This window comes from Toxorhynchites rutilus, chromosome 2 (assembly GCF_029784135.1).
Source record: "Toxorhynchites rutilus septentrionalis strain SRP chromosome 2, ASM2978413v1, whole genome shotgun sequence".
In the NCBI taxonomy this organism is placed as follows: Eukaryota; Metazoa; Arthropoda; class Insecta; order Diptera; family Culicidae; genus Toxorhynchites; species Toxorhynchites rutilus.
Window position 1 is genome coordinate 203,963,838 of NC_073745.1, and position 23,817 is coordinate 203,987,654.

A 23,817-nucleotide genomic window follows, 5' to 3' on the forward strand; every position below is an offset into this window, starting at 1 on the left:
TGCTTCCGCCACGTTGAATTGTTGTGCTTGAGAGTTGACTGCTGATGGAAATATTTCATGTTGCTTCAAAGTTTCACTTCCGGAGGGAGGTAAAATTATCATTTTAATATCTTATGAAATCTAGCGAAACTGCTCCAAACTTTCACAGGTAACGGTGGTTCGTACCGGTTTTCCGAATATGTTAGAGTTTAGTTTGATGTTTGGTAGAGATGTGTGGTCTCATGATTTTACTATGTGATGTGGAGCAACCACTATCGCTTCAAATACCTTGTAACGATTTCAGATTATTCATACATGGTTTTCAACATTTTTCCACAGCAATAGCATGAAGCTTCATCATGAATAACAACTTATAAAAACTTTGTCAAAAAATCGCAAATAAAAATTCGAGAGTGAGATTTGGAACTTTTTTGACTTTGTATAATTTCAATTCATAACGTTTCATTAACTTTTGGGCGAATCCTGGCGATATTTCTATTTCCCAAGCCGCAGTTCAAATCGAGAGGTTCGATAGTCAAACATTCAGAAAATGTTTTTTACACACTGTGAACAGTTGATTTGGACATACTCAGCATTTTTACATGTTTAGAGGAATTGGTACCAATTGGTACGTAATTCGTACCGTACCCGTGGGTAATTTGGTACCCACCCGGATCTCCGGCGGTAATGAGCGCACTCTGGTGGTGAATAAAAAAAAAGTGTTCTAGTAATGTAGTAAAAAACGTCAGATGCCAAAAACCCAAAATATCTGTGTTTAAAAAAAAATCAAGTTTTGTTGTTTTTGAAATCAAGAAAATTTTTCATGTGCGTCTTTTGAAAAATCATTAAAAATCAAATAGTGAGCCAATTTTAAATATTAAAGTTGAATTGGATCAAGAAATTGGTGTTCTTCAACGAATTCGAGTAAGTGTATCGAGATTTTAATCACAAATTTCATAGATTTCATTCCAAAGTGAAAATAATTTGGATAATTTGGCACTCCAATGTAAACATAGTGTTGATGATACACTATGCTAAGTATTGCATGCCCATGCAGCAAAATTTTGCTTTACTTTACTTTTTTAGTTAGAAATAAATCGAGATGAAATTTGTTCACTTTTTCTTGAAAATATCGTTTTTTGTTCCTCTTTGTGTTGTAAAATTGCATGCTTTCTCGTCAAAGTTGAGTTAATTTACGTAAGATAGTGTACTTCACTTCTATTTTGTATGAAAATGTCAAAAAATACACATTTCAGTGATTTCAGGACGATTCTTTTAATTTGAAAAAATAAAAAAATGGGGTACCAAATTTATACCCAGGCATCTCGGGTTCTCGAATTTGAGCTGTTTAACTTCTATGCTCAAAGCTCCGAGCCAAATCAAGATTTTTGAAATCGGTTTGCGGGGAAATGTCCGCAATAGATCCCTTCATAAGCTGGCGAAGTTCCGAGCATTGGCCAAGAGCTAAGTGCTGAAGCTGTTGTTATAAAAAATTTTTGTTATTATACACTGGTGGTGGTGATCATGAATTGTATTCATCTGTTATGCCAATTTAACTATTACCATGAATGAATTTATTGTAGATGTGTGTAATTAAGAGAATTCTTTAATTAAATCTAATGTTGCATGCAGATTGGGTTTGAAGGGTAGATGTCTTTTGGAGCATATTTCCTTTTCTTTCGACAATAGATATCGTTTCAGCTGATGATGCTTCTCCGAACAAGTTGATTGCAAGAGCTGTGTTGAAAGCTGCTCTAGTAACTCCGAATCTCAATGTTTGTCATAATAACGTGCAAAGCTTAATTGCTCGTAATTTTTCAAAGTTTCATGAGCTTCGTACTAATTTCCTCGACAGTAAAGTAGACGTAATCTGTTTTACTGAAACCTGGCTAAACAACACTGTTAGTGATGTAATGATCGCTATTGAAGGGTATGAAATAATAAGAAATGATCGCAATCGACATGGTGGGGGAATTTGTGTGTATCTTAAACACAACATAAAGTATCGAATTATGACTCAATCTCAGTTTGACTCAACCGATTTTCGCGGTACAGAATTTCTTATGCTGGAAATCGCAGTTGGTGGTTGGTGCTCCCGTGGCCGAGTGGTTAGCGTCATAACTAACATGCCGGGTGTTCGGGTTCGATTCCCGTTCTGGTCGGGGGAATTTTTGTCAAAGAAATTTCCTCCGACTTGCACTGTGATCACGCGTATTCTAGAGCTTGCCACTCAGAATGCATTCAAGGCGTGTTATTTGGCATAGAAATCTCAACTAAGTACTAATAAAAATGACGCAAGTAATACTATGTTGAGACGGCGAAGTTCCTCTAGGAACGTTGGTGCCATTGAAGAAGAAGAAGAAGAAGAAGAAGAATGAGAAAATTTGGTTGGGAGTTTACTATAACCCACCCAATATCGATTGTTCATCTATCATTTCTAGTCAATTTGAAGAATTCATGGTCAAGTTTGATAGTACCATATTCATTGGTGACTTCAACACCGATTTACTAAAGTACTCAAATCGATCACGCTAAAGTTCTAAATTCGTTTACGTATGTGTGCGTTAATTCCGAACCAACATTTTTCCATCGATCTGGTTGCTCTTTGCTTGATCTTCTCATTACAGACACACAGATGGAATCCTGAGGCAAGATCAGTTGTCAATGCCTGGTATTTCCAATCATGACATGTTATTTTGCTCCCTAAAATTGTCATGCCGTAAACCAGAGAATTCGGTCGTCTACCGTGATTATGTTAATTTTAAATCAAGTAAGCTGTCAGAAGACTTCCATAACATTAATTGGGATGTGTACTTTTCTATGGACGATCCGAATGTTATGATCGAATTTTTGAATCATCACTTGCTTAGGCTTCATGATAACTGTATTCCTTTGAGAAAACAGAAGAAGAAGAAGAAGAATTAATGGTTTAATGATGACATTGAGCGAGTAATTATCAATAGGAATATTTCTTATCGAATCTGGAGACGTTCAAAAAGTGAAAATGATAGGAACCGCTATAAAAGTTCGAGAAATCGAGTCAACTGTTTAATAAATCAAGCTAAATTAAATTATGATAAACGTAATTTCAATGCCGATTTGCCCAGTAAAAAATTATGGAATAATATCAAAAAGCTAGGTGTTACAAAGGACGTTCAGCTTCCAAACAATAATGATATATGCGCTACTGCTATAAACGATTATTTTTTAACAATTACACTTCCGATACATCTTCTATTCCGCTTTTTTCAAACCTAAATGGTTTTCGTTTTCGAGATATTCTAGACTACGAAATTATTAACTCTATTTTTTCAATTAAATCCAATGCTGTTGGTTTGGATAATATTCCCATTATGTTTATAAAAAATGTTCTTCCGTTGGCTTTGCCCCTTTATAAACATTTATTTAATAGAATAATTTCTTCGTCAGTCTATCCAAAAGCTTGGAAAAGAGGTAAGATTATACCTAACAAAAAGAAAGTAAATTGTTCTTCTGTGAATAATCTACGCCCCATCAGTATTTTATGTGCTTTCTCGAAAGTTTTCGAAAAGATGATCAAATTTCAAATTTCGAAATATGTTAATGATAATAATCTTCTGCATCCGTTACAATCCGGTTTTCGTACTTGTCATAGCACACATACTGCATTAATCAAAGTCCATGACGACATAGCTCGTGCGAAAAAAGGCATTGCTATTCTGCTTCTGATTAATTTCGCTAAAGCCTTTGATCGAGTGTCACATTGCAAACTCGTTAATAAGCTAATTAACTTCTTCAATTTCTCACAAAACTCTGCCAACCTGATTAGATCTTATCTATCCGGACGAAGTCAAGCTGTGTTTTACAATGGAATCATGTCTCCGTTCGGTTATATTGAATCAGGTGTACCCCAGGGTTCAATCCTAGGTCCTCTATTGTTTTCCCTTTTTATTAACGACTTACCATCTACTCTCGAGTTTTGCTCTATTCATATGTTTGCCGACGACGTCCAAATATATTTGTGCGCTCCCGTCAATGTTAATTTGGCGGACATGGTTAGAAAAATCAATCACGACTTGAGGAATATTCTACAATGGTCCCGGACAAACCTACTTTCAGTAAATCCTATGAAAACGAAAGCAATGCTTATTTGCAAACAGAAAACTACACCTACACCACCTACAATTATTTTTGATGGACAAGTTGTTGAATATGTCGATAAACTCAATAATCTGGGTGTTATATTTACATCTAATTTGTCATGGGATGTTTTCATCAATTCACAATGTGGTAAGATCTACGGCGCCTTAAAACGTTTGAATTTAGTGACTAGGCATTTGGAAACATCTACGAAAATAAAATTATTCAAGTCGTTGATTCTTCCCCATTTTTTGTACGGAGATTTCATTTACACTAATGCTTCTGCGGCCGCACTCAACAGACTAAGAGTTGCTTTGAATTCATGTGTAAGATATGTATACAATTTATCGAGATATTCCAGTGTCTCACACTTACATAGCACTTTATTAGTATGTAGTTTCACCAAATTTTATTTGTATCGTACATGCATAAACTTTTTCAAAATTGTTAAAAGTTGCGTACCACAGTACCTTTCTGAACAACTTCAGTTTATGAGAAACACGAGAACCATGAGTTTTTTAATCCCACAACATTCATCTGTTTACTATGGGCAATCAATGTTAGTGAGAGGTGTTCTATATTGGAATCGCTTATCACCTGCTCTTAAATCTTCTATAACTATTTCTAGCTTCAAAAGGGGTCTACTCGGGGAACTTGATCGCATGCAATAAAGGATTTGTTTGAATTAAATTCAAAATTCAGGAACTTGTTATGACAGTTTGTAATGATATGTTATTTTTTTTATCAGAATATCCCACCACAGTGTAACGTAGTTGAAAAGGATTTTTTTCCTTAAGTTACATGAATAAAAATCAAATAATCAAATCAAATCAAACAAAAACCATTACAGCGGTAGTCCTACGTCAGCCTTGTGGTTATACAGTCTCGGAAAAAAACATTGAGACCACTGCTCAAAAAAAGAAAGTGCAAAAATTTGAGAAAAAAATAATCCAATCCAGGGGCTAGGTGGTAAAAGCCCCCAGAAGATCCCGATGCTGACGCCGAAGCATCGGCTGAAATTCGCGAAAGACCACTTCGATTGGATCAGTCCGGAGTAGGAAAAGCGGTGGTTGAAATAGCTCGGACGGGTGAACTTGAATCCATCGCGCAATAGACTGCGCTAACACGAAGACATTTAAGCATGCAGGAGGGAACATTATGATGTGGGGGTGCTTCTACTGATACGGGGTTGGCCTCCTGTACTGGGAGCATAAGAGCATGGATCAGTATCTCTACGCCCAAATCCTAAGGGATGTTATGCTGCCGCACGCCGAGTGGGAGTGCCCCTAAAATGGCAGTTCATGCAGGGTAACGGTCCGAAACACACCGCCAAGACCGTCAAAAAGTGGTTTCAGAAAAACAAAGTCGACGTCATGGAGTGGTCAGCGCAGTCACCGGATCTGAGTCCTATAGAATCTATGAAAGGTCGGTGTACAAGGAGAAGCCGAAGAATAAGCAACAACTGTGGGATAGAAACTTGTTGGTATGTCATCCAGGTCACCACGTGCCAGAAGCTGGAGGAATCCATGCCGAGCCGGATGCGTGAAGTTATGCGTAACAAAGGTTACACGACCAAGTACTAACCCTAGAAGCTTTTCACGATATGAATTTTCTTGTTTTTATTTTTTTACCATGAATTTTAAAGCCGGTCTTAATTTTTTTCGCGTCATTTTAGTTGTTAACATATTGAGCCCCGGATTGTTCTTGCTACGCTTTCCATTCAGTCCGCATCAAGTGCATTTGCATAATATCAGAGTTGGTCCCCGCTCCCAAAGATATTTATTGTATTAAAAGAAAATGGTCAGAAAGTCGTCTAGAAAGTAGTCACATATCGTAAAATAACCGAAACCAAACAATTTGTTTCTTTATTTCCTTATTTTGTAACCGTCAATCCCAGTGATCAACATTTTTCTATTTTTTTCGTACAATGCAAATCAATTGAGGGGCTCAGAATGAAAGGGGTGTAAGTGACTTGATCGATTTCTCTTCGTCAACTTTTTCTTTGATTAATAACTCAACTGCAAAAACGTTCCAATTTGAGTTTGATATAGAATCTGATAGATGAGACTCTGACCTACCTTCCACATTGTCAAATACAGCCGGGAATGAGTTTGCAGCTCAGTTATGACCAAAAGAGAGAGTCGATGTAGAGAAATCGATCAAATCACTTACCCCCTTTCATTCTAAGCCCCTCAATTATTATAAATTGATTGAAGCTTTGGATTGGATTTTTTTTCCTCATAGTTTTGTAACTTTTTTTACTTGAGCAGTGGTCTTAATATTTTGTCCGACACCGAAAAAGTCTCCTTGAGCTGATTGAAGAAAAACAGATTTTTGAGATTTTTGAAAATCATGAATATCGCCTTATCGTTCTCAGTTCCACTAAAGTCGGACGCAGATTTTGAGAACCAGTGAATAGAAGGTTTTCTGCCTTTTTGAAACGATGTCACAACAAAGCAATCATCATTCCATTTGTCTACATCTGTTCACCCGTTTTGTTTACAACTTACGGTAACTTAGCGCTAACTATGCTTGCTCATTATTCTCGTGCTCGTCGTATTATTATCGCGAGGGAAAGAATGAACCATGACTCAACCATCTTCAGCTGATTCTATAAAATCGCTGTTTATTCCACCCAGTTCAAACTTTCTACTGGAGAGTAGATTTCATTCATTTTGTTTCATTCTAAAATAATACTGGTAGTGATAAACAAGCGTATTTAATAATATAATTTCACTAGCTGACCCGGCAAACGTTGTTTTACCATAAAAATTATTTCTAGTGAATATATTGGTTGTTAAATAAAAAATTACTGATGTATTGTAAGTGAGTTTAAACGTTTTAACGATCTACATATACGTGAAACGTTCGTTACTCTTGTGGAATAGAGGAATAGAGGAATAGAGGAATAGAGCGCCAAGCCGATGGTCACCGACAAAAATTGAAAAGAAAAAAAAAACACAAACCATTCTTCGTATTCCAGTCTTTCCGATGTATTTAATTAACGAATCTGAAGTGAAAATAGGAATATATTTTTGTCGTAAAGTAGACAAATTAAATGAAGAATATCAATATAAATTTCGTTGTTGCAAATGTATTTGTTGCTCTTCATCGAACCATAGAACTCAACATCAATATGAGCATGGAATGTTTTGCTCAGCTGAGGCGAATATGGCACTGCCGAACGATTTTCCATATCAATGTTTGCGTTGTTAATTTTTATGAATGATTGTCTGTCATAATCAGTTTTTAGTCATTGATATATTGGACATTCACCTAAGGTTGCGGTCGTTTCGTTGGTGAATTCTTTGAGAAAATGCATTGTACACTTTCCATCTGCTATGCAAGGCTATAAAAGTTTTAGATTACCGCACGGTCATGAACCATGTTTGTGGTAACAATATCGAACAACAAAAGCAATTTTAGGTTGTTGAAATTTGAATGAAAATTTTTATTCGATGTTGTTTCAATACTTAGTAGACATAGTTCTGACCCTAACTTAACAATTATCTATTGATCTCCTTGTATTTCAACCAAAATATAATTCAAAATATAAAATAATTATCAGAGATTATTCTTGTTCAAGATACCTGAAGAGAATGTACTATTTTGCTATACAGAACATACAAGAGAGCCATATTTCATTAATTTTTTTGTTTTAGAAGCGTGTTCATTCCATTCGAAAATTCATAACAATTTACGCTTCACAGAAATGGAACACCAAGCACAATGACTGGAATTTTTGAGGAAATTACACTATCGATTTCCTCAGGGCGTATTTTGTCGATTATCCAAATTAAAAATATTTTTTTTTTTTGTAATTTTGTCATCCAGCCGAATACATTCAGCAAGGTGTGGAACCGAATACATGTAACGTTGTAATGAAGCTCGTTCTACATTTCATTCACTTTTTTTTGTACACACGTTTTGTAATATCATGACAATGGATGTGTTTAGACCTGGCAATATCGAAGGCTGCGTCGGCGTTGCTCATGATGGCGTCTGGCAAGTGAGTGTATTTTTCCTCACACCGCTTCTGATTGTTTAGAATCGCAGTCGTTCGCTCTCTACCTCTATATCGTTCGCAAGTCATTCTACGTTGAGATGGTGAACCTTAGGAACATTAGAAACATTAGTACCATTGAAGAAGAAGATGGAGAGTGTCGTTTGAACGGTGGGTGTCAACGATGAACTCCATATTGTTGTTTCTTCTTCGAATCACAATTTCTCGCGTCACTGTGCAGTCGCCTACCATAACTCCTGCAATGTATTCAACGACATACGCATTGAATGTATACATTGAATAGAATATATGAAAATAACGTGATCGTCACCGTGCAAACCGAGCATGTATGATATGAAGAATTTCAATAATTCATTATGTTTATTCAAAAAGTCTTCCAGCTCAATGAAGTGAACGCGCCATATGTCATTTAACGACGTAAAAAAATTCGCTCTCTTTGAAAAACAACCTACGGGTCGATTATTTGAATATTATTTATACCAAAATAATAAAATAGCGATTAAAAATAGGAGATGGGGGTGAACCTTTGAGGTTATATATAGTTTTATGTCAAATTTGAGAAAAAATAGAAATCAAAATTATTTAGATTTTTATAAACATATGGTAATTGGTACCCTAGCGGTATCATATATAGTTTACGTCTCATTCTCATGCTTACCAAATTTTTTGTGCATAATCTCTTGAAAATCGTTCGAGCCGTTTCGGAGGAGTTCAACCACGAACATCGTGACACGAGAATTTTATATATAAGATCGTACTTCATCGGTCATGTCCCAGATACAACCCCAACAAATTGTTTGGACCCTCCCAACTGCATACGCTTGCAAAATTTATTGTTAATTTGTTTTTGGTTCTTAAAATAATAATTAGGCTGCAAGAGATGAATCTAGAACCTCCTAAAAAATCACGCGATAAAAAAGTCGCGTAAAAAATGATCCAGTGTAACGTGCAATTGCTCGTTCCCTTCAATAAATGCTCAGCATAAGAAGGAATGCTTAGAGACAGAAACATACTTACATGGTTCTGAATGGGTGAAACTTCACTCCGTCTCGCTGGACTTCCGATGGTTGTGTTGCCCTCAGCTGCATATGATGATACCTTTGTGGGGCCATTTTGCGCGTTCAAAATTCCAAAGTTACCACTGTAATGGAATGAAGAAAGAAACGAACAATAATTAGAAAACGGTTTCAGGATGAATAATGGTGGATATGGTGACAAAGAGATTTGTAGTTGAAGCTCAAACTCAACAAATAAATAAGGGTGAATATGAAAAAAGGTCACCGACTGAATTACCAAGCAAATTAAAAGAAAGAAAAAATCACCAGCTAGTCAATACACGCAAAGACTGCGAAAAAAAAAGAGTAGAATCTAATTTAGAAGATGTGTTCACCCAAAAAATAGATAATTTCATTCTCCAATACATTTAATTTAATATGTCGGAAAAAACACATCGTAAATCACGTCAGTGCCCGAAATGTGTGAATTACCACACCTGGTGGCCGCGGTCAGTGGACAGGAAAAATGTTCACATATGTATCATTTCCAAGGAACAGCTTTTCCGGTCATACGAGGAAGTTATTCACACGGATTGGGAGAAGGAAGTGGAGCATGAAAAACAATTCGAAAAGCCGGTCACGACAGCACAGGAAAGCGCTCTTCGGATGGAAGAAAACGCTCTGCTCAATTAGTTTTCTAAGCACTTTTCGTGCTCGTATTCAGTCTACGGGGCTTAGGTCGTTGCTTCACTGTAAATATGGGTTTGGAAATAGGACAGCAACAGAGTTCGATATCGACATCGTGCGGAACTCATCCTGCCATCTCGATATGTTTGTTCGAAGCAGGAAGGTGAATATTGATGATAAACTGGGTGAATGTGAACTACTGTTTGCACATGTGACCCAAAAACATCTCGGAAGCTGGAATTCCAAAGTGGATATGTTAGATAGATGATATGAAATTTGGTTTTGATGAAATTGTTGATATCATTGAAACATCTACATTGCTTTATATATTTCGTCAGTTACTGTGATAAATCACAGGAAAAAAACTACGGACCCAATGATCTGACCATCGATTCCATTCGTATTTCAATTTCCGTTCGCTCAAGTTTTCATAACGACTACTGTTAACAAACTGTTAACAGTGGTCTGTTAATACTGTAACCGACAAATAACAAATTCCAAAATGTGCCATTCGTATTCGTAAGTGATTAATCATGATTATCGTCCTATTTGATTAGGGTTCAGGGTAGCTTAATGAAGGTTAATTTAGTGTTTCAACAAAATTCTCACTTCCGCCATAAATTTCGTGGCGCCTTGTCCCGCAGGGAGTCAATCAATTTTAAATGTGCCCCAATCAGGCACACCCTCATAAAACATCGGCACCGCTACCCTGTTTTGTATATTCCAGCAGAGTAACCCACAGTTACCGGAGCAAGATCTTCTACACCCACTGTTTACTCTGATAATTTTTTAATAAGATTTACACGGAAACTCAACGAACCGAACGCCTCTGATCCCATCTGTAATTTTTTTCTTCATTCCTGCAACAATCACTTCTATGCACTCGTTGCTCATAGAGAAGTCTGAAAATACTTTTTTTGCCGCCTGATGTGCTTAGAACAGGATATTGCAGTTACCAATACAATTCATGCGATAAACGGATACTGCAACATTATGGGGATGCGTGGTATATTGTGGAAATATAAATCACGGCTTGAGAAGAGCTTATCGCAGGATTTCCATACCATAAATCAAGTGTGTAAATTGTGTTACATTTTTCTGTACCATTTTTTTTTTTTTTTATCTTCGCTTATTTTTCGTCGGCCTATTTCCGCCACTTCAGTGCCAATCACCGACATCAGGGAGGCGACTCCACCTGTTCCTACCTATCAGACTCAACAACTCATGAGCCGGGCCAACTTCTTTTACTTCCCCTCCGAAGGAAGACGTAACCAGAGATTTTTCGCCTCAGAAAATCCCAACGACGCCAGCTGGGATTGAACCCGGGCCGATCGGATTGTGAGGCTGTTACGCTAACCACACAACCACTGGCGCCGTCAGTTCTGTACCATTTGAACAAACTTTAATGTAATCCACCAAGCGATACACACATTGTATGCAACTCCGGGAACCATTATATTCTACAACATATTTCATCGTCCGCGTAATATTTTCCCAGCTTAGCGGTGGAAAGGGAAATTCGCGGCTGGCTCACGCTTGTAGAGCTATGAAACGAAACAAAACTGCAGCACATGTGTCTCTGGGAGAACTTTAAGCCAGCGGCGAAAACCTCCAATAACAAGATGTGAAAATAGCGAAAGAAAGCTTTATCTTCCACCTTGTGCCGTTCCGTTTTATTTCTCTTGCGGGAATCGCCAATATAAAAATTTATTACGGCTAAAAGATAGCGGCGAGAGCCACTGGCGTGAGGGAGTTTTTTTTTGCTACCTTCCATGCATGCGTGGATAGAGTCCTAAGCGCGATCGTTGGCCTGGCCAGCTGGATGTCTGATATCCTGGGGCGAATGGGGAGTACTTTCAGTATGTGTGTTCTATTCTGGGTCAGAATAGGTGTTTAGTCGGGCGAGAAAATTTGATAACGCTTGTAAACGGTTTGTGTTGGGAGGGCCTTATTGTTGTTAATAATTTTATTACATGTTCGAACATGTTTGGGTTTATCCCATAAAAGGAACGTGGGTATTGCATGAGTTTTGGGGAATGGAAAAAATGTGGAATGTTCCCTGGAACTGAACTATTTTTTTAAATTTTCATACAAATACATGTGTACTCGCAAGCTTTAAAAGCCATTTATAAATGCCGAATTTTACTATTAAGCAATTTCACGCCAAATCAGCCGGCCTCTGCCTCGATCCTCACCGTTTTTTAAAACTTTTTACATATATTGGCAGCTACCTAAAAATACATATTTTATCAGAGGATTGTTGCGTACACCCTGTAAGGGACGCCGCACACAACCACACGGCACGTTGATCTCCAACCTACTAGAGCGAAGGTGGCTGCTATTGGCAGTGACAGATGACAAACAGAAGCATTCGATCACCAGAAATTGAGAAACGTGAATTAGTAAAAAAGGCTAGCTGAATAATTCGTTATATTTCTACTTAAAATCTAATTTATTGTAATTAAAAGTAGTTTGGTTTAAAACTTAATTCTATTGTGCTAAAACTTATTGCTATAAGAGTGTAAGAAACCATGATTTAAAACCTTAAAATTAGCTAAAAAACCGTTTGTAAAACTTATAGGTTAGCGGAACCTATCAGGCATAGTAAAATCGTACGAAAGATTGGAAACGTACAAACGTAAGTTTCAAATAGCCTTTAAAATCATTACTGATGATTGTTATCCTTGTAGGAAAATTTTAATCTCTCTCTTGCTGTGAAATAAAGAGGATTAAATTTCGGAAAAAGTGTTTCCATCGTTGCATTTTCAACAAAGATGATCAATTTTTTATAAGGCCGTATCCAGAACAGATTAGATTTAGTTTTTTCAAAAAATCATAACTCGAAATCTAGATGTCTGATTGAAATATGATGTACGTCAAAGTTGTAGGGAAATTAATGAACTATTTAGAAAAAATAATATTTTCAATACACCGTTGAAAAATCTTACTTAAACATTGAATTTAGTATTAAACATGTTTATAGCTCAAAACAAGTCCCATTCGATATGTTTGAAAATATTTTTATTAGAAAATGCTTTTTAAATTTGATATATACAGGTAAACTTCGATATAACGTACATTTCATTTTCAAAATTGTACGTTGTATCTAATTGTGCGTTATATCGAAGCATAATGAAGAATTCAGAAACATAGCTCATAGTATTTTATTGCGACACTGTTTTGGTAGAGTTAATAAAAATGGTGAAAAAATCCTACTAGAAGGTGAAGCCAAACTTTCTCATGATGTATCCCTTCATACTGTAGACTGAGGGTGAATAGATCAAATGACCGCTTGCTTGTTTAAAAAAACTTTTTCCCTGTAACAGTGCCATTTTTTCAATGTTTGGGAGTCTTGTTGGTAGTTGTATGGACTATCCATATGATTTTTGTTCAGAATTGAAATTTTTTGTTTTGAATAATGAATTTCAATTTTTAAAATATATTTTTTTCTGTGAATTTTTATTATTATTTTTTGTAATTATTTTATGAAAGATAAAATTTATTCCTACATTTTATTCTTTGACTAAAATTTCGTATATCTTAAAGTGTTAAAGATATTTTTTTTGAAAAAAACAAAAAAATCTTAGCATTCGAAAAAAAACTTAACCTTAAAACTATAAGAACTACAGAATTTTGGTCAGACAATGAAATATGAGAAATTGTGTATGCTTTCATTAAAAATAGCAAACAAATTTAAAAAAAAAATGTTTTGAAAATTAAAATTCGATTTTCTCAAAAACTTTTTTTTAAATACTGAACGAAAATTGTATGAATAGCCCAACAAGTCTCCCATATATTGGAAGACGGACACAGTTACTTTTGGCAATTTTTTTGAGATTTTTGTAAAATTTTTGATGAAAATTTTAACAATTTGCTATATTTCATTCTTTGACCAAAATTTTGTAGGTGTTGTAGTTTTTGATTTAGAAATGTTTGTTAAAAAATATTTTCAAAACTGGCCCTTTTCAAAAAGTAGTCTAATTTTTTTCAGGTACGCAAAGTTGCTCAAATGACCAATGTCTTTTCACCCACAACGTTTCACTGCCAACTCCTAAGACGAGTTGGCACGAAATTCGTCTATTGGAAATGTGTACGTTATATTGAAGCTCCCCTGTAGTGGTGCCGTATCGAACTCCCAACATCTAGATTTCGAGTTATGATCTGAATACCAGCTAATCTATTCTGAATACGCCCTTATGAAAAAAATTATAGGAGGTTGTGGCCAAGATACGACCGCATTGTTGACGTAGACCTACGCTGTTATTTTATATAAGTCGCTTATTTATACCTTCGGATATTATTTATAATGCTGTGAAATTTTAGAAACAACTGCTTAGTAGAATAATTTCTGAAATAGTTTTTTCATTGTAGAATCAGTTGACGATAATTTATAGATGATTCATTCTTGCCCTCGCAAAACAATACACTAGCTGATCGTATGTCGCAATTTATTTCATGTCAATGCATTGAAAATTTACCTCCAACGTTATTCCGGTGGCCTTTTTCGCAATTGACCTAGACTCGGCTACAGTCGATTATATACATGTTGGTCCAGCACTATTATTCCACATCTCATAACTACATCAATATATTTTTGGCACCGCATGGAAACAACAACAATGACGACACTTGCAAGTATCAAATATCCTGATACATGTTATTTAGTATTGCCTCAAAGGAATCGCACCTCTAGGCATCGTTCGTACAACGTAAACCAAGCGCCAAACAAGCGTTCGCCATAGCATGCATACAGAACCATATATTGGTGGCTTGAAACTACTAGGAATATAAACACTTCTCATCATTTTGCGCTATTCTCAAAACTCTTCTGTTAATATTACTGGCCTCGAAAAAAGTTGCATTACTTTCTCATCCTCGAGAGAAGCGCAGTTGTCACCCTTAGTGGAGGAAGTTTTGCTACTGGCAAGCGAAACCTAATCACATATAAAATTCCAGAACGACATTTACTTTCTTGGTGACTAAACAAGCGAAATAAACTCTGTTTGTTGATAACAACCTCGAAAACAGTAGCAATGCTTCATTATGATCAATATTAGCGCAAATGCAATCCTAGTTGAAGGCAGTTTTGCGATTGGTACACGAACCCAAATAACTTGTAACATTCCAGTAAGACATTCGAGATGCTTGATATTCCCCAAATAATTTTTTGACGCATAACCTTAACGCCTGCTTCGCCATAACGTCACTTTAATGCATTGATGCATTCTCAAAGGCACCAACGAAGCCCTTATGATGACGGAAAACAAACAATGTTAACTGCTTGGAAAAATACTGAATTATGAATTATGCCACACAGCTTGTACTCTGCTGTAACACCTATCGATGCGAATTCGCTGATGAGTGTGTCAAGAGCGACCGCCTTAACTACCAGCGGGGGGAGCTTGATTTTGGTTGCTGCCTGGGTAACGACGTTTACATTTTCGACCGACGCGCCTACTTCGCAGTTGTTCGATGCGGTGCCACATTTAAGAAGGCTCGGTTCAGTGCGAGCGCTTTTCACTGCACCAACATCCGGTGCATCATTAGATGACATTTGCCTCGAAATTTTATTGCCCCTGGCAATGCGTTCGTTTTTTGCAGGGCTATAGCTTGCCTTCCTCTTCTTCTTGCTCATCACACATTACGCGAAGCGTCCAATTTATGACGCGGAAAGAAAAATACACGATACGAAAACGAACAGAAAATTCAAGCGACGATATCCAAGTTGGATTACCACTGATGGGGTCCAATCTTAGATCGAAGCGCAGCGAAAGCAAAGTGAACTGGATTGCTCAACAGTCCGATGCCGAATGAAAGTTTGCCTCAGCGAGATCCACTGTTTATACTCTATGCAAGTATTCCCCTCCATTCTTCTCCTTTTCCTTTGTTCACGGAGACTTTAAATCCTACGATTTCCACTTCGTTGGTCGTCGATAAGTTGCTCGGTATTGACAGGTCTGTTCGGGAAAGCACACAAATTAACAGAACAAATGTATGGGAAAATGGAAACGCCTCAAGTTTTCATGAATTTTAACCATTTACAAACCAGGGGATTCTAATGTATAGCATATTAAACAAACCTTACGGAATTTCCGATTCGTTTAGTATGTGAATCGCCAAAATCCGTTCGCGTCAAAAATAGTTCTTAACGTTAACTTTATTTCATAAAAACGTGACCTGTTTTCTGATTTGGCACCCTTAATGAAAGACGTAGTTCTACGTCAAAATCAGTCGTAATAGAAAATAGAAATTGGTCGTCTGATAATGAACATTATGATTTTAGGTAGCTGCCACCATATCTACAATGTTATTTTTTTTGTTCTCGTTCGTGTTTCTAAAATATCCATTGAAATGATTGGGATGCGTGGCAGTAGTACATCTTTTCCATTAACTTTCTAAAATTCCAAATCAGAAAGGTAATTTGGATAGCATTATGATGATAATGGACGGCTGTTTGGATAGTCACCCTGCGTATCTGTCCAACTTTATTTACCAAGCCTTTGAGGTACCTTCGGTTACTAATATGATGAACCGGTTTGAGCAGCCACAACCGTTCTACAGAGTGGAACATCGACGAGGAAATTAAAGCCGGGAGATGTGCACAGCATGATCACTTGCTTTGTCGTTCACTATGCTGAATCTTTTCTCTTCGTTGCCTACAAGTTGTGCGACGATGTTGTATAACTGAAAATCAATGTATACCACAACTAAAGGGTGTGTCACATCAAATTGCATCACGGAAAAAACGCTGTAGAAATTTAGTTTTTAGGAATTATATCTTCAGCTTTCGCTTATAATCAGATAAGAGTGTATAGATCACGTTGGCCATGCTTCACTGTCAATTTTTCGTAAATTAGGAAAAATTCGTCGAACGAAAAAGAGCGTCGTGAATTAATCCTGCGCACTCATTTCGAGAATCCGGAGTTGTCAACCATCGACCGGAAGGTGATGAACGGCAAAAATGGATGCTCCGTCAGTGAAAAAGATCACAAGCGCGTAGTATGAATAAAAAGAAAATGCCAAAAGTTGTTTAATAGTTTTTATTTTACTGTCCCTAAGTGCACCCGTGGCCGAGTGGTTAGCGTCTCACATTATCATGCCGGGTGTTCGGGTTCGATTCCCGTTCTGACCGGGAGATTTTTCGTCAGAGAAATTTCCTTCGACTTGCACTGTGGTCACGCGTATTCAAGAGCTTGTCCCTCGGAATACATTCAAGGTGTGTTATTTGGCTTAAGAAATCTCAACTAAGTATTAATAAATGACGCTAGTTAATGCATACATTGAGACGGCAAAAGTTCTACAGGGAACGTTAACGACATTCAAGAAGAAGAAGCCCTTTGTCCCTAAACCATATAAACTATGAGAAACAAATACTATCGATCATTACGAAAACAAAATTCCATTTTTTTGGAAGTGTAATTGTGTAAGGGCAAAGTGTAAGAAGACTAGCTAATTGGTTTTAATTTCATATGAATCGGTCCAGAAATTCAAAAGCTACGAGTTTTTGAAAAAAAAAATCATTTTTGGAAAAAAGGGAAAAGGGAAAAAATTTTTGGAAAAAAGGGAAAGGTGATTTTTCAAGAGACCTTAAAATGGAAATGGGCACCCTAATGAAAACATAAAAAATGCGGGTTTAATATTTTGCGATAAGAAACAACAATTCTTTAATGTTGTGTGCTCGCTAGCTGGGTTTGCTAGCGAGCTGTTTGTGATTTGCAACCGCGAATGGGATATGTATACTCAGTTGAATACAGATGAAGCTTACATTACAATATTTCCTCTCTCCACATTGTCCGTAGAATGAACGCCGCGTTTGATTAGCTCTGGTATATAAATATTGTAACAAATGCATAAGTAAAACCTAATTGACAGTACGGGTAGGTAACCACACAAATGGAGGAAAAAGATTCCAATTATTTTCAATCTTTACAGGTTGGGGAATCATTAGGTATAGCATATCAAACAAATCTTTCAGATTCGATTGGTATGCAAATCATTAAAATGCATTCGTAGCGAAGGTAGTTGGCGATAGTTTTATTTCACAAAAAAGGTGACTTGGTTTCTGATTCGTCACCTTTACTAAAAGACTCAGTCCTACGTCAAAAACCGTAGAGCCGTACTCGTACGCCTAATACTATAGAGTCTGGTTGTACATCTGAATCAAAAATAGAAATTTGGAATTTGGAATCAGTGCGATCGCTTCTATAGCGTGCGATTATCTTAAAGGGATAATTATAAATTGACTAGCTAACCCGGCAAACCAATACCTTCAAGCATTCACGTTTTCTTACTAAGCGCAAGTTCATAAGCCCAATCGCAGAACTGTTCATTGATTGATCTTCTAATCGACCCCGTTGAATTTACCTTTTACTAAAAAATTCCATCTACCAAAACTCATCATTATAATATCAGATTTCTCATTCAAGACTTTTCAACCAGTTGAAAATAACATGTTTCTCCGTTTTGAAACAAAAAATTTGAAATAAAGACAGACAGGGGGAGTAGTGTCTATTCACCATAGAAACGTTCCGTGCCCCCTAAAATCTGCACATGCCAAATTTGGCTCCATTTGCTTGATTAGTTTTCGAGTTATGCAGAAATTTGTTTTTCATTTGTATGACAGCCCACCCTAACAGAGGGGGGAGGAGTGTCGAACCACCTTAGAAATGTTTCTTCCCCATAAAACTTCCACAGGCTAAATTTAGTTCCGTTTGCTTGATTAGTTCTTGAATTATGCGGAAATGTATGCTTCATTTGTATGGCAGCCCCCCTCCCCCGTCAGAGAGACGGGAGGAGTGTCTATTCACCATAGAGACGTTTTGTGTCCCCTGAAACCTTCGTATGCCGAATTTGGTATTTTCCTGATTAGTTTTGTGTCGTGCAGAAAGGGCCTGGCCGGGTAAGGGAGTAAAAAGTGCCCCCAAACCAAATCACTAGTTGTATGGCAAATATTGTAAAGGATATTAAATAAGAAATTTTGGTGGTTTATTTGAACCCCTATGTGGTTTGACGTAGGATCTATAGTGAAAAACGTACTTTTTCGTTTATTTCACGCCATCCTCAATAGATCCGAGATAAAAATTTGAAAAAAAATACTGAATGTACATCTTACCACGGTGTATCAAAAAAAAATTATCAAAAAAATTTCATCAAAAATTTTAGTACTAAAAAAAATATTTAAATTCTAAAAAAATTGTTTTTGGGATTTAGAGATTCAGTACTACTCTAATTCATATTTAAATGTACTCTTACGGATTTTCTAGATTGATAAATATCTTCAAACTGTTTTTTTTTCAAATATCTAATAATAAAAAAAATACACAGTACAAAAAAATGTTATAGATTTTCTGGCATTTCGAAATTTAAAAAAAAAGTAAAAACATTTATTGCACTCTAAACCTCCATATACTTAATTTGGTTTCGTTTGCTTGATTAATTCTCGAGTAATGCAGAAATTTGTGTTTCATTTGTATGGCAGCTCTCCCTCAGGGAGGGAGGTGGAGTGTCTAACCACCATAGAAACATTTATTGCACCTTAAAACCTTCATATGCCTAATTTGGTTTCATTTGCTTGATTAATTCTGGAGTAATCCAGAAATTTGTGTTTCATTTGTATGGCAGCCCCCCTTAAAAGAGAAGGGAGGAGTATCTGACCACCGTAAAAATATTCATTGCATCTTAAAACCTTCGCATACCAAATTTGGTTTCGTTCGCTTGATTAATTCTCGAGTAATGGAGGAATTTGTGTTTCATTTGTATGACAGACAACCCCCCCCCCCCTTTTAGAGGAGGGGGAGGTTGTCTAACCATCATAAAAACATTTAACATTTAAATAAGATCATTTATTGTACCTTAAAACCTTCAGATGCCAAATTTGGTAGCATTTGCTTGATTAATTCTCGAGTAATGCAGAAATTTGTGTTTCATTTGTATGGCAGACCCCCTTTAGAGAGGGGGAAGAGTCTCAAACTATCATGAAAACCTTCCCCGGCCCCAAAAACCCCTACACACCAATTTACATGTCGATCGGTTCAGTAGTTTCCGGTTCCATAAGAATCAGACAGACAGACTGACAGACAGACAGACAGAAATCCATTTATATATTTATATATATAAATATATATATATATATTTATATATATATATATATATATATATATATATATATTTATATATATATATATATATATATATATATATATATATATATATATATATATATATATATATATATATATATATATATATATATATATATATATATATATATATATATATATATGTATATATATATATATATATATATATATATATATATATATGGTGTGGTTAGTTAGGATTCAGTGTGGTTAGTGGTGCGATTAGGTTAATGTGAACTCTCAATTACTCGACGAGATGAAATTTACACGTACACGGCGTCCTGAATGGCTATATGTTTCGTGAGAAATCACGTCGCGAATTCTGAAATTGGTCATATTTCCAACTCGATATTCATAAGAAACCCGAGAACGAACGTGATGAATTATAGAGGTCACACATCTATAATAATACGGGCCTCTGATATATTTCGAGACTGATCACAATTAGAAATTTGCTATTGGAATTTGAATTTCGGTACTCGAATTATCTGGGATTCAAACGTAAACTATCGTCTCTGAAATGTATATTATAGTATATTAAGGTTTTGGTTGAACTCTGCTTCGAAAATGAACGATAGTCAATGTAATTCCAAAAACCTAAAGCAGCCATTTGAATGCGATTCCCTCTGGTCATCCACATCTGAAACTTATACGTATTTCTGTTTTAACACTCGAAAAAGCCCTGTGTATAACAATTACTCATCATTCAGAATTTCCCTTTCCGAAATTGACCTACGGGGAATTACGCGGTTTGCGTACCCGACAATAGCGCTCCAAATCGTCAATCTATATTAGTCATGGGACGGACCATCGATGACCGTGATGATGCTGAAAGCGAATGGCGGGAAATTGTGTGCACTACAATCCGTCCGGTGCTGCAACATAAATTTTTAGATTGATCTCTAGTAGTGGCAGATTCGGTGCAATTTGAAATGAAAACAAAGGCAATATTTTATGAGTGGCCGAGTTTTTTGCACTATGCGCATATATTAGAACGCGCTAAAAGTTCTATTTTTCAACTTCTATTTATATGCAACATTTTCAGGTTTGATTGAAAATGAGTAGACAAAACATGACAGGTGTACAATACATTCAAAACTTTCCTTCATTATTTTTTGATGAAGCTTTGATTTTCAGCGAAAACTTATTCAAACTCCTGGTGGATTAATTTTTGAAGGCGTGAATGAGTTTGACTAATATGTACAATTTCAACCATGTCGAGCATCGCCGGGTTCATCAGTTAGTGTTATTTGAAACTTTCGAGGAATATATTTTTTGACTAGCCTTTACTTAGTATACGCGAGATAGCGATTGTTGAGGATCGCATTGAATTAAATTTACAATCGATCAAACTTACTCCATACCAGGAATAACGCATACAGTGGATGAACATACATGAATGCAAATTTTGATTGATATGACGTAAATTCAATTTTGAAATGGTACGGACAATCATTCCCTCGCAACTTGTAACTCCGATTTTACCATTTCATAGCGGGATGACCATTCTGGACGTTGCTGACAACTCCGTTCTCCGTTCTCGCTCCATTGCATTATTTATCATTTCAGGTAGCGATGAGTCTCGCGGATTGCATTTTCACAAAAATTGACTAATACAATTAGCGCGAGAAAATCCAATAGCTTTCAACTCTGACTCTCAGTTCCCGACTGAAACGTCCAGAGCAGAATGTTTCCATGAATTTTGTGCGGAGCCGGTGTTCTGTGAATAATATTTTTAGAAATAGATTGAATTTATTCGTACAGATTGTTGTAATACAAGCATTTTGTATATGTTTCATTTGGTTTTTCGAAATAGTGAATCCATATATTTTTTCGTTTGTTTTATCTCTGTATCAGTCCTACACACCACCGCTGTTTTGTGCACTGAAGTCCACCATGGACATGCGATTTCAATATTCAACCGTAACACTGCGAGACACCGGTGACTGACAGTGGGGACATCCTCTATGGGATCGGTCATGTGTGATAAAAAGGGGTTAGTGAATATTCAGTTTGAGCTTTGTGATTGAGCTAATTAAATCACTTTTCTATACGTAGGGATATGTCTATCGTGATATACGGCCTGTATTCGCATCACGCATACTCTAATTGAAATGGGATAATTGGATTTGTGTAGTTCCGAGTTTTTCGACGTTTCAGTGTTGTTCAGTTTTGTATGGGATTCAGGAGTGATCGCCTATAGAAAATTGAGATGGATATAACAATTCACTGTGGGTCTTCGTAGCGCGTTGGTTGCGCGTTCGCTTACTAAACGATCGATCGTGAGTTCATAACCCAGGGCCCTCAATTGACAATCTTTGTGTTGTTATAGAATAACTTCGTCCAAGCAACCATCAACAGCGATGAAGATCGATCGACGGTGGAACAAAGATTGATTCATCCATACAACTGCTCTGCTCTGCAAGAAAAATCGGGCTGTTGTGCTATTAATAATCCAACAATGATCAATATCAACTGTCTCCGCTGTCCGGTCTGCTGAACACTGAATGAACAGAAAGAATACTCTTACGCCTAAATGGTTACTACTGTGTAATTTACCACAATGTAATGGAACAGAAAAAATACTCTTACGCCTAAATGGCTACTAACTACTGTGTATTTAGCAATTTATAGAAATCTGAACATGTAACATGTACACGATAAAATCAGGCTCAGTTACAGCTGATATGTTAATGAGCCTAAATAAATAAACAAAAAAGGATATAACCAAATCCGAAGGTCCGAAAAATATTTTTTTTCCCACTTTTTTCCAAAAATGACTTTTTTCAAAAACTCATAACTTTTGGACCACTAAACCGATTTAGATGATCGACATAACAAACTGAAGTGACTGAGCTAATCTTTTTTTTACAAAATATTGAACTTGCAGAAAAAATGGTTTTGATTTTCATAATAATTGATTGTAGTCGTTTTTTATTGTTTTCATGGCTTGGGACTAGAGGGCGCTAATTTTTTATATATTTTTACTCGAAAGCTGAGGATTTTTTACATCTCGATATGAGATGTGCTATTTTTTGTTTTTGAGTTATGTCTTTTCAAAGTTAATCGATGGTTCGAAAAAGCAAACATTCCCCCTTTTTCTACTACAAAAATTAAAAAAAAAACTTTTGAACTACTGGACCGATTTAGATGATCGATAAATAAAATTGAAGCTTTTGAGTTATTTTTCTTTGAAAAAATGCTACTTTTGCGAAAAATTTGGATCTCTGTTTTTGCAATTATTGATTGAGCTAGTTTTTCATAGTTTTCTCGGGTAAAGAAAGAGAGCGATATATTTTTTCTGGAAAGCTGAGGTTTTTTTTATATTATATCCGAAAATCAGAGATGTATTATTTTTCGGTTTTGAGATATAATTTTTCAAACTTACCATGTTTTAAGTCTTCGTTCAATATTCCTATGTGATTAGACTAGACGTATGCGATAAGAATCCAATCTTCCCGCGAATGTGATATTTTTTCAAATTAGGTTAGCTTATTGGCTTCAATTTAATATATTGATCATTCCGACTCATTCAGTAGTTCAAATGTTTTTTTGCATAAAGTCATTTTTGGCTAAAAGGTGAAAAAATATTTTTCTGACCACCGGTTAACTTTGAAAAATCATATCTCAAAAACGAAAAAATAGCATCTCTGATACCGAAATATGTTAAAAAATGTATGTATGTAAAAAATCCTCAGCTTTCAAGAAAAAAATAAAAAAAATATATAGCGCCTTCCAGTCCAAAGCCATGAAAACAATAAAAAACTATTACAATCAATAATTACGAAAATAAAATCCATTTTTTCTGCAAGTTCAATATTTTTCAATAAAAAGCTAGCTCATTAACTTAAATTTGATAAGTCGATCATTTAAC

General features: G+C 36.1%; 1 protein-coding gene across 13 annotated transcripts in view; it reads right to left on the reverse strand.

Moving 5' to 3' along the window:
- Nucleotides 1-23,817, reverse strand: part of LOC129764977 (uncharacterized) — a 273,538-nt gene that overhangs the window by 67,981 nt on the left and 181,740 nt on the right. For all 13 annotated transcript variants that reach the window (XM_055764690.1, XM_055764686.1, XM_055764693.1 and 10 more), the window contains one exon: nt 9,140-9,263. In XM_055764690.1, the coding sequence (XP_055620665.1) occupies nt 9,140-9,263 (124 nt within the window). The remainder of the gene's footprint in view (nt 1-9,139; nt 9,264-23,817) is intronic.